The sequence below is a fragment of the Megalobrama amblycephala genome, linkage group LG12 (assembly GCF_018812025.1).
Source record: "Megalobrama amblycephala isolate DHTTF-2021 linkage group LG12, ASM1881202v1, whole genome shotgun sequence".
Taxonomy (NCBI): Eukaryota; Metazoa; Chordata; class Actinopteri; order Cypriniformes; family Xenocyprididae; genus Megalobrama; species Megalobrama amblycephala.
Window position 1 is genome coordinate 37,946,498 of NC_063055.1, and position 12,495 is coordinate 37,958,992.

The following is a 12,495-nucleotide window of genomic DNA, read 5'->3' on the forward strand; positions in this document are numbered from 1 at the left end:
TTTCAAACTTTATGAATGATTATTTTGGAGAAGGTTCAAGTGGTGTGTGTAAGGAACGCAGTGCCATCTGCTGTTAAAAACTACCTAGTTCAGACTACACGACTCTAAATGTCGGCAGATCGCTGTGCTGTTCAGACTACATGACTTGCTGTGGAGTCTTGAAGTCGTTGTGGTGTTCACACTACGTAAATGATCTGAATCAGGGGGTTACACACTACACAAGCTCTCAACGACTCGATCCAGTCCCAAACCACATTTTGTCACGAAAACGCATGCATATAAAACACGTTTTTATTCACCTCGGTTTCCATGAGCAAATGATAACTGAAATACTATACATTAGGGCTGACCGATATATCGCATGCGATTGTCACGCGCATTTCGTCAGTAAAGCCGATTCCCTGATTATCGCTAAATCGCCATCACCTGCTTTCAAATGGAGCGGCATTTAATAGACAGAGCCGTAGATCACTGACAAGCTACGCAATATCGCGTTCATATCGCAGATGAATCGCCTACGATAATGAACGCGATATTGCGTGGCTTGTCAGTGATGCCGCTCCATTTGAAAGCAGGTGATGGCGATTACTGACGAAATGCGCGTGACAATCGCATGCGATATATCGGTCATCCCTACTATACATATATATTGTTTTCGCATAACAATAATGCACTCTTGACAATTGACCCTTCCCTGGGAGTTTGATTGACAGGCAATCTAACCAATCATAATGCCCAATCCACCATTTTGTCCGACAAAGAAGTCAGGGGACTTTGTAGATAAACGTCGGTGGACTTGAACTTGAAAATGGTGTGTACTGATGTCTTTCCGCAGTTGAAACAGCATTCCTTCTGATGTTCATGCATGTTTATTTGATGCTATAAATTAACTAGTAGTAACTTGCCTTGTCTTGTCTGTAGACGTGTTGTCAGTGTCCTTTTTGCTCCGCGATGTATTTTTCGTGGCGTAAGAACATGAGCGCGGCATGGCTTGTCGGACGTAGCAACAGTAATAAGGGGCCGTTCACACAGAACGCGTTTTTCTATTCCAATGCGCTACTTTCCCATTGTTTTTCTATGTAAACACGCGCTTGACGGACGTGCACGACCGTCACGCAGCGCCGCTCATCAATGTCAGTTCCAAAACAGTGGACCAATCAGAAGTACTTGGAGGCGGGGCAAGCGTTGCGAGTTGGCATGACAACCGTTTTATATAATGGCACCATGGCGGAGGAGGCGCTCATTATCTTATTTTCTTTTTTTTCCATGTCAAAACTTGTATCTGTAAATTCTGCCGTTTGTCTATTTCTATTATTTCCGTATTATTTTCCTAACTAACTCAATTATCATTAAAATAACGCCATAGAGATGCCCTTAAATTACCTATGAAAACGAGAAAGTTGTGTCTGAAAGCTGCAATCTTTTTTTTTTTTTTTTTTTTTTTTTGTTAATGCTTAAAATGAATGAAGAATATCTCGTGTTTTTCCATGGGTGCTCGGGATCGGCGCCTATGCTCTCGTCGTGACACGTGACGCCACAGAATGTCGAGGCGGCCGACAGCTCCAGATATTTAGCATGCTAGGTATTTTTTCTGGCATCAGCGAGCGATTTTGATGTGTTGTTCACACAGAAAGATTGGCAAGCGCTGATTTGCCCCCGATCTCAGCCAGACCTGATGGCGAACTCGTTAAATCGGGCTTAAAATCCTCTAGTGTGAACTTGGCATAGGCTCAGAATCGATACGAGAGAGAATCGCGGTGGATTCGGAAAATCTCAGAATCGAACCAGAATCATTTCACGATTGAATGATTTATTGTCCCAGCCTTAATGAATACACACCTGCAGCTTTGAATAATTTTCTTATGATATTAATCTAATGGATAAGCAGCATTTCACTAGATAGAAATCCTGATGTCATGTGTTTTTATCTCAAAAACATCAGTGATTGTTCACTCAAACGTGAAAATTCTGTTTACCAAACCTTTCTGTATCGTTTTTCTTGTTTGAAACACAAAATTTGATTAGTCTAATTAATGTCGGATATCGTAGTGTATGTAATTTAGATCTGTATATATCTTTTTTTCTATTTATATACTGATTTTCTGTTGCAGCAAAATGATTTAGCACTAATACAGACACATCAAGTGTTGAACCTGTGCTTAAAGTGATCATAATTGCCTCCTGCTCTGCTTAAATCTCCTCCGTTTTGATTGCATGTTTTATTAATTCTTCATTTAATTGTACCCATCACAGACAGACTGACGAGTGCTGACTAACATGAACTCGTCAAGGCTTTCCTGTACAGAATACATACTGTATTTGAAGAGCTTTAGTTTCAACATTTATTTCTGATGAATTTAAGCAGTATTCCATTATAATACAGTGAGACACACAACAGCAGCATATTGTGGCTGAATGAAACGCTTTTTGCAATTGTAATTATTCATGTTTTTGTCAACAAAGCAACAATATTAACAACCTGTCCATTAGCTTTTGGATAATGTTGTGTGTTTACATTGAGCAATATCAGGTATCATAAATGTAACACTAATAATTAATAAAACAGACTGAATGAAAATGTGGTCAGGAAGTATTCATTTTTAACCCAAGAATAAATCATTTGTAAGTTTATAAAATAAGTCTGCTTTCCATAGTCCATCACAGTTTACACAAAATCTTGTTCACACACCCAAAAAAAGAAAGTTGTTTTTTTTTACTGTAAAGAGTCCAAAGTGTTTCTCACATTCACCATAACAGTTTTTAATCATCAGAGACCGCAGCCAGTTTGGCCCTGTATTTGCCAGTCATCTCTTTGGGAAGCGGGACCAGACCGGGATGAGGAACTTGACCCTCCACTTCACTCATACACTCCCGCAGGAAATATTTCTTGGGCCCAAAGTTAGCGGGGTTTGACAACTCCATTTTAGCCAGAGCTTCAGCTTCAAGAACTTTACTGTGGGCAGAAAGAGACAGAGACAGACACATTACCTCAAATCTCACTGTGATCAGGATGGGATGCACGTTTAACCAGGGAATATTAGCACTAAGTGGCCGCTAGGTGGTGCTATTAAATAAGTTTCACTAAAACTAGACAAGGCAGATCCATTCTAAACTTTGACTTTTTATTTTTACAAATTAAAATGAAACTGAAAAATAAAGGAAATGAAATTATAACTTCACACACTCAAAGGAGTAGTTCAACAAAAATTCAAGAAACAGCACAGCGTCAGAGTAGCGCCTGTGTGGAAACATTGAGGAACTGTGAACATGCCCCATATTTAGCGGTTTTAACATGATGACAAAACAGATCAATGTTTTTTATATAAAATACATTGTGCTAATAAGCTTTGAAAATAACTAACATATGAATCAATTCAGATTTTTTTCCAAGAAGTTGTGTATTTTTTGCCAGGTTCAGACAACACAACATTTTTATGCGATTTTGACTCCTAAATTCTCGTCATGTCATCAAGAAACATGTCAGACTACACAGTCATCGCTTGCCATCTTTAACGAAGCGTGTGATGTCACTGAAAAGGCTGAACTAGCGACTGACTTCTGGAAACAAGAGTAACAACTATGTACTAACTAGAGATGCACTAATATATCAACCAATAATGGGTAGTTTAAAAACAGCCGATATATCCTGTCAATCAAAAGAGGGCACTGAATTTGTGCTTTGTGTAAAGATAATGCCAAGAAACCAGTTTGATATTCAATATGTGACCCTGGACCACAAAATATATTTGTAGCAATAGCCAACAATTCATTGTATGGGTCAAAATGATCGATTTTTCTTTTATGCCAAAAATCATTAGGACATTAAATAAAGATCATGTTCCATGAAGATATTTTGTACATTTACTACTGTAAATATATCAAAAATGTATTTTTGTGAGTGGATATGCATTGCTAAGGACTTTAAAGGTGATTTTCTCAATATTTAGATTTTTTTTGCACCCTCAGATTGCAGATTTTCCAATAGTTGTATCTCGACCAAATATTGTCCGATCCTAACAAACAATACATCAATGCAAAGATTATTTATTCAGATTTCAGATTGCATATGAATCTCAATTTCAAAAAAATTGACCTTATGACTAGTTTTATGGTCCACGGTCACGTATAGTAATTACATGAATTAATAACATTCAGAAAGTTAAGAAATATTATTTTAATCTTCAGAATTTAGTTAATGTGTGTTAATATTAATTTGAGTAATGTGTTTAAAACTGATACCAGTTACTCTGAAACAAGATGATGAAATGAAGTATTTAATAGCATTTCTTTCAAAATATAATAATTACAAATATGATAAATTATTAATTATAATGATATTAAGGTATAAAAGGCAGAACCCTCAAACTATCGGTATCAGCAGATATCTCTGAATAATCGGCGGAGAAATGTAGTGTCAGTGAATAACATGAACATCTGTATTTAGTAGTTTTTAGTTATAAACACAGCTAATATAAAGTGTGACACATGTTTGATCTCATGGGGACTTTACAGCACATTATGCACTACTTACTCTGACTTGCCAAGGATCTTCCTGACATGCTGTGTGATTTCTTTATGGTGTTTTCCTTCTACATCCACCAGCACTTGCTCTCCATCATCTGAACACAGAGGCAGAAGTTACAGATAAACACGGTCACAGCGAGGGAAACAGTGAATCAAACACTCACCGAGGTAAAAGCGCAGGAAAGGTGATGGAGTCATGTTTTTGAACATCATTATCTGAACCCAGGGGTTTTTGTACTGGATTTGAGGAATGTTGAAGAACACAAATTTCCTGTCAAATAACATTAAACATTATTCTTCTCATACATGAGTGATTTTTAATATCAGTTATCTTCTTCTGACATTATATAGTATTTGTATTGCAGTGAAAACACTCTTTCAGTAAGACTTTATCTCATTAAAGAGCACACATTGATGCAGTGTTTCTGACCTTGCTCCTTCACTCAGGTCTCCGTGTGTGTTATAATTGACAGTCATAATCTTCACCGTTTTTTTAAACACAATTTCTCCTTTCTGCAGATACTCCAGCGTCCTGCGAATGGGAAATCTTCCCTTCATCGGCATGATTATATGATTAATTAGTGTGAATTATGACACTGAACGACTGTGATCTGAACACATCAGCTCATGCTGCTCCTGCCTCGCGCTTATTGATGACGTCCGCTACACGCGCCATCGGGCGCCACCTAGAGGGCTGGAGCAGCGAACACAATGGAGAGATTTAACAGGACTAGATTAAATAATAAATTAATTCATAGACAATTACATTAAATACGCAATTATTTGTTGCAGAAAAAGGGGTTCAGAAAAAAATCAGCAGCAGGATTCGCGATCTTCAATCACGAGCGTCCAAAAAAGAGTGACAGAAACACAGCGTGTAAACAATCGTACTGCTGCAGAGCTCAAATAAAATCAAATCACCTTTATTGTCACACTACCAAAACACAAGAAGTGTAGTGATAGGTGAAAGTCTTTTGGTACAGCCGAACAGTACACTTACAAGGCATGACGTGCATAAATATGGTGAAGTCAGCTAAAATGGGCTATCAGGTAAATTGGGCTGCATACACACCACACCACACACACACACACTTTTACACAGAAATTGAGGGTAAAAATAGGTTTATAGGCCTAGATGTATCCAGACTGGGTAAACCCAGCCTGATCTGCCGGCGATTTGATTTCGCCCAGCAACTCAGTCTGGAAACCCGTACATTCATTTCTGCTGCATCTGTTACACTTTTGCGGGAACCAATCACAGACTGGCTTTATCGACCTTGCTCGCTATTGGCAGGTACCGAGCTCTTTCTTTGGCTCTGGGCGGGTATAACACGATGACGTCTCTCGCACGACCATCAATCCAATTCCTTTTAACCTCTCAATGATGCTAAATGACTTCTTTAGTTTAGCAAACAAATCGCTCGACTGGGTGTAAATATCACTCTCTTTCATGTTTTTTTGCACAACCTGCAAAAATCGGTCGATGCCATTGCTGCTTCTGCAAACCGCTGATCAATGCTACAAACCAATACAAACTAAACCTGTCTGGAGTTTTCACGTCGCTCTGCAAAAGTACGTCACCCGAATCGTTGATCTGATTGGTTGAAGGACTATCCAATTGCGTGAATAATGCTCGTTGATCATGCCTCTTGTGCAGAAGGAAATACATAGCAAACTCCCCAGACCAATGTTCATTTTTAAATTGAGCTTGGTCTGGTGATAGCCAGACAAGTATCCATACAAAATCATAACAGTCTTTAAAAAAAAAAATGCATTGCAGACAGTATGGCAGGAGGACAAGCAAAGGAAGGAAACAGAGAGATAATAAGAAAGAAGAGAAAGAAAAAGAAAGGAAGATGTCAGTACAATACAATCTTAAGACCTATAGCTACAGGAAAGTGATTTTTTTTTTTTTTTGTCAAAGATGTTCTAATCTTTAACAAAACGTTTGACAGATATTTGACAAGCATACACACATACATGCGCACACACACACACACACACACACACACACACACACACACACACACACAAAAGACACCAATGCACAGAAACACACCTGTACAACATGATCAGTTCATTTTTAATTGCATTTTTTTTAATGAAATATTTATTCAACTTTCTATTTAATGAAATAAATTTATAGTGTTGTTGCTATGGCACACTAAAGACAATAGTGTCAGTTTACTGTTAAAAATAAAATGATTTCAGCCAAAATTACCTGTGTTGATCTCATTTTTTTTATATTGGCCCATTTTACCTGAATGTTGTGCCGTGGCTCAAGAAGAGACCAGCTGATACTCTAACTCTCATAATTTAGAAAAAAAAAATGGTATTTTAAATCATTTACTAAAAACGTGGCCCATTTTAGCTGACTTCACCCAAAAATATACAAAATACAAATAAACATACAGCACACAAAACACAATACACTATATACACATAATACAGAATGTACACAATACAATATTCAAATATACACACACGATTTATGCAGTACAATACAGAATATAAACAGTCTACAAATATGTACAATATATAATAGCTGTCTATATAATAGGTGTGTTTATGAGTAAATTGATAGATATTATGATTGCAGTAAAGAAAATCTGGCGTTCGATAAGTCTCGATAGGTTTATTAACTTTAATACCAGCAAACGACAGTATAACGCCACCTACTGTTGTTAAATAAATTTGTTTAAAACCAGGGTTTTTGTTCTGTAGCTTATGTTACATTTATAATTTGCATCAGTCCTAGTATATTGTCTAATATTAACTTATCAAAACAGAAGAAGAAGAGTCGAGCGACTGTGGAATATATATGTTAATGGTAAGAAGTAAATGACTAGCAGGTTCTGTTTCCCCCAACACAACATTAATGTTGGACAAGGGATATAACCAGTTGTGAACATCAGGCTGGTCCTAAGGGATATGTGTTATCAAATCTCCAGTTTGATCCATATTCATAATTGTTACAGAAAGTGAGAGAAAAAAATAACTTTATGACAGTCTCTACTATAGCCTACATATTGTGCTGAACTGGGAGTTTGGCTTTACTTATCAGGCATAACATTATGACACTGGCAGGTGAAGTGAATAACACTGATTATCTCTTCATCACGGCTCCTGTAAGTGGGTGGATATATTAGACAGCAAGTGAACATTTAATCCTCAAAGTTGATGTGTTAGAAGCAGGAAAATGGGCAAGCGTAAGGATTTGAGTGAGTTTGACAAGGACCAAATTGTGATGGCTAGACGACTGGATCAGAGCATCTCCAAAACTGCAGCTCTTGTGGGGTGTTCCCGGTCTGCAGTGGTCAGTATCTATCAAAAGTGCTCCAAGGAAGGAACAGTGGTGAACCGGTGACAGGGTCATGGGCGGCAAAGGTGGGGAGCGATGGCTGGCCCGTATGGTCCGACCCAACAGACGAGCTCCTGTAGCTCAAATTGCTCCAGAAGTTAATGCTGGTTCTGATAGAAAGGTGTCAGAATACACAGTGCATCAGAGTTTGTTGCGTATGGAGCTGCATAGCTGCAGACCAGTCAGGGTGCCCCTGCTGACCCCTGTCCACCACCGAAAGAGCCAACAGTGGACATGAGAGCATCAGAACTGGACCACGGAGCAATGGAAGAAGGTGGCCTGGTCTGATGAATCATGTGAATGGCCGGGTGTGGGTCTCTTACCTGGGGAACACATGGCACCAGGATGCACTATGGGAAGAAGGCAAGCCGGCGGAGGCAGTATGATGCTTTGGGCAATGTTCTGCTGGGAAACCTTGGGTCCTGCCATCCATGTGGATGTTACTTTGACACGTACCACCTACCTAAGCATTGTTCAGACCATGTACACCCTTTCATGGTGTAACGTCTGGATGGATCCGTTCAGAGTCAATAAACTTTGGAGTTTTCAGAACGCTTTTAACCTGGTGAACTTTGTTTATAAATCACTAAATCGGCGCCGGACGGCTGTGACTTTCGGCAGGTTTGTGGGCCTGCGATGGTAAACAGAAAAGTCCAACTTCCTCACTTTGGTGACTTCAAAAGGAGCACCCCCCCCCAGAGACTGACCAGATCCACATTCCAACACCCCACACACACAGGGACACACAAAAACACACACACAGGCACATACAGAAACACACAATCATACATTTTTAACTATATATGTGAACTACCACTATGCTGGAATATATATATGATATATATTCCAGCCTATGCATGTTTCCTAGTGTTTAAATGAGTGTATTTGTGCTAGTGTGCATTTTAATAGGGGAATCCTGTCTGTAAACCATAACTTCTTGTCTATGCCTTTCTGATCTGTCGAGTTTGATCTCTCCGTAAAGCTCCGGACTCGAGCTATTCACTGAGGTGGGTCACATGGCTGACATATGCATTTTTCTATGTGTTTAATGATACTGTGAAGAAAGCACTCGATCTCGAAATCCGGGCTGATAGCCATTAAGTATGCAAATTCATCTAGGAGACCAAGCCAAGGAACTCTGCCCGCCAAATAGTGCTGCGCCTCTATTGGCCGCCACAATTCAGGAGGTGTGTTAGCTTGGGTTTCCATAAAGACAACGACACACACCTTCGCTCGCTCTCTTCTTCTTTTCCTTTGTCTCCCGACTGACTCACGAGCACCTCGTGCACGGACGCCTCAGGTGACCGCGCTTCCCAACCACGCGCGCAGTTCGGGAGGACCACTTCTTTAGACTCTCTCTCTCTCTTCGGCTAAGTTACTTAAGCTTAAACCTCTTTTGAAAACCCCGCCGGAGAAACCCTCTCTGAAAGGACCAACCCAGCCAGGCGCATTGAAACTGCTACACACGGACTTGAACCAATAAGCAAGTATTATCATTTATCTGAATTTGTCTAAACTGATTTCTGTGCTGGCTCTCTCTCTCTCAAAAAGGTTTAACAAAGAATTTGCCATCCTTTGATCATCTTTCTTTCCATGTCTTTTCTTCATTCTCACTCTTGTGTATATATATGTGTATACTTCTGTATATATTTTAGACGTATAATCTCGGTAGCCGTAGCTGCATATATTAAACACTTAATTCATGCTCGATTGTTCTGTTGTTCTTTCAACTGAAGACCAAGTCACTTTAACGTTTTTCGATCGCTTTATGCTTTAGTTATTTTCATGGCCAGAGAATAACTCTGTTTATAATATTCTGTGAGGGACTTAGTTTGCTGGACAAACGAACAGTTTCTCTAAATAATTATTAAACCAGAACTAATCATATATGTAATTGATTATAATTCGTTGTAATTGATTCACAATATATGTTTAATTCCCCGTTGGGTCGATATATGAATCATAATTTATTCATAACCTTATGAATTATTATATTCATATTTCATCCATAAATTTATTAATAACCGCTACATTCGTTACAATGGAAATGGTATTCCCTGGTGGCTGTGTCCTCTTTCAGCAGGATAATGCTCCTGCCACAAAGCAGAAATGGTTAAGGAATGGTTTGAGGAGCACAACAACAAGTTTGAGGTGTTGACTTGGCCTCCAAATTCCCCAGATCTCAATCCAGTCGAGCATCTGTGGGATGTGCTGAACAAACAAATCCGATCCATGGAGGCTCCACCTCACAACTCACAGGACTTAAAGGATCTGCTGCTAACATCTTGGTCCAGATGCCACAGCACACCCTCAGGGGTCTAGAGGAGTCCATGCCTCGACGGGTCAGGGCTGTTTTGGCATCACAATATTAGGAAGGTGGTCACAATGTTATGCCTGATCGGTGTAGTTGTGAATGAAAGCAGCCGGCTGCTCTCGAATCTCTTTCGCGACACTTTGAAGTCATATGTCACAGTCACATGGCGTTCGGTGTTGACAAAATTTCTAACTGGCATGCACTGCTTCAAGTCAGATGCTGATAGGTCTGTGCAGCGCTGCATGAAGTTGAACAAGCCTAATGACAGTAGGCTTGTTCGAGATGCATCAGCGCTGCACAGACCGATCAGAATGACATCAAAGTACCGCAATAGCGTTTGGAGAGCATACGACTCCTTACGCTTTTGAATCGTTCTCGCAGTACTTTGATGTCATACGCTCATTGGTCTGCACTTCACTTATGTTAGAGAAATGAACATATAATTCACGTGCAACAGCTCTGGTGGACATTCCTGCAGTCAGCATGCCAATTGCACGCTCCTTCAAAACTTGCGACATCTGTGGCATTGTGCTGTGTGATAAAACTGCACAGTTTAGAGTGGCCTTTTATTGTGGCCAGCCTAAGGCACACCTGTGCAGTAATCATGCTGTCTAATCAGTATCTTGATACGCCACACCTGTGAGGTGGATGGATTATCTCGGCAAAGGAGAAGTGCTCACTAACACAGATTTAGACAGATTTGTGAACAATGCTTGAGAGAAATAGGCCTTGTGTGTACATAGAAAAAGTCAGCTCATGAAAAATGGGGGCAAAAACAAAAGTGTTCAGTGTATGATGTGAATTATGCAAAGCTATTTGATAAAATTATTTCAGATTTGAGGAGATGGAATATATTACCTTTTTCTTTATCTGGTAGAATAGAAACTATTATAATGAATATATTATCACGGTTCTTATTCCTTTTCCAGACTCTTGCCTCCGGTATCCATGTTCTCTCGTCTAGATAAGCTGATTTCTAGGTTCATCTAGCAAGGGAGACGTCCCAGAGTCCGGTACAAAACATTGCAGGTATGTAAGTCTCAAGGAGGCTGGGCGCTACCGAACTTCAAGAACTACTGGATAGCATCACAGCTGTGATCCATGGTAGTTTGGTTGTCCGACGATGTGGGACTAGGTGGCTAGAAATTGAAAATTCCAAATCTTTCTCCTTAGCAGCTTTTCCATTTAGTGAAGAAAAGGCGATAAGCAAGTATAAACTGAGAAAATGGTCAGAGGTTACTTGTTTGGTATGGAGAGAGGTCCAAAAGATTTACAATCTTCCTAGGGGGCTTTCTTTGTTAACAAGCATAAGACAAATTAGAAATTTCACTCCCTTGAAAATGGATTCTGGTTTCAAAGTCTGGGCCCAGAAGCAATTGCAATATGTTCAATAACTATTTGAAGAAGAAACACTTAAAACTTTTGAACAACTTGCTACTGAATTCGCTCTCCCTAAGACTGACTTTTATAGGTATCTCCAGATTCGAAGTTTCCTTTTTAAACATCCGAATTGGAAAAAGTTAAAAACTACCCCATCAGCAATTAGACTGGAAGCAAGATCCTTAGACCAATTAGCTGTACATACAGTGCTCTGGAGGATATGAAGAAAGACAACACACATTATATAAAGTCAAAATGGGAGATGGAACTTAAAGTAGTGATATCTGATGTGAATTGGGCTGAAATACATGTAGAAACACATAGAGTGACATCTTCATTTTGTAAAACCTTGATAAACGCTACTAGCCGAAACGTTGGTAAAGCCTAAGTGAGTGTGCAGTTGTTCTCCTTCAACTAAAAGTATTTGTTCTCAGTTTATGCAAATTAGTTCATGCCATATGAACAAATAGTTTGTATTAGGCTTTACATTAATATAGTAATTAGGGATGTCCAGATCCGATCACGTGATCGGAAATTGGGCCCGATCACGTGGTTTCAGACTCGATCGGAATCGGACGTTACCTCCCGATCAGGACTCGGATATATATATATTAGGGGTGCAACGGTTCTCAGTAAAAAATCGAACCCTATGGTTCTCCACTTACGGTTCGGTACGCACTTGCACCGCGGTCCATCTCGAATGACGACGCATCTATTGGTTAATGGTTTGTTTAAAATAGCAACGTGGAAAACAGACAGACAGAGTTCAAATAATGTATGTTTCAGTCGATGGATGCGCAAAACGTTACAACAACGATAATCAGAAAGCGTGGACCATAGAGGCGTGGACAAAACAGTCACTCTTTGTAAACTGTTAACTGCGAGTGCCGTATGCTCTAATGTCCAGTCATTTACA

The 12,495-nt window shown here is 39.5% G+C and overlaps 1 protein-coding gene across 1 annotated transcript; it reads right to left on the minus strand.

Moving 5' to 3' along the window:
- Positions 1–2,328: 2,328 nt before the first annotated feature.
- On the minus strand, positions 2,329–5,190 carry mrps25 (mitochondrial ribosomal protein S25). The gene is made up of 4 exons (XM_048211031.1): positions 4,955–5,190; positions 4,689–4,795; positions 4,532–4,619; positions 2,329–2,953 (listed from the first exon to the last, which is right to left on the minus strand). The coding sequence occupies exons 1-4, from the start codon at positions 5,086–5,088 to the stop codon at positions 2,761–2,763; spliced, it is 522 nt and encodes a 173-aa protein (XP_048066988.1). The 5' UTR covers positions 5,089–5,190; the 3' UTR covers positions 2,329–2,760.
- Between the last annotated feature and the right edge of the window lie 7,305 nt (positions 5,191–12,495).

Bases quoted from the DNA above. Each gene is read 5' to 3' on its own strand.
- mrps25 (XM_048211031.1), bottom strand. From the start codon at position 5,088: ATGCCGATGAAGGGAAGATTTCCCATTCGCAGGACGCTGGAGTATCTG. The intron at 4,796-4,954 runs GTCAGAAACACT...GTTATTTGACAG, and splicing joins GACCTGAGTGAAGGAGCAAG to GAAATTTGTGTTCTTCAACA. The intron at 2,954-4,531 runs GTAAGTAGTGCA...TTCTGCCCACAG, and splicing joins AAGATCCTTGGCAAGTCAGA to TAAAGTTCTTGAAGCTGAAG.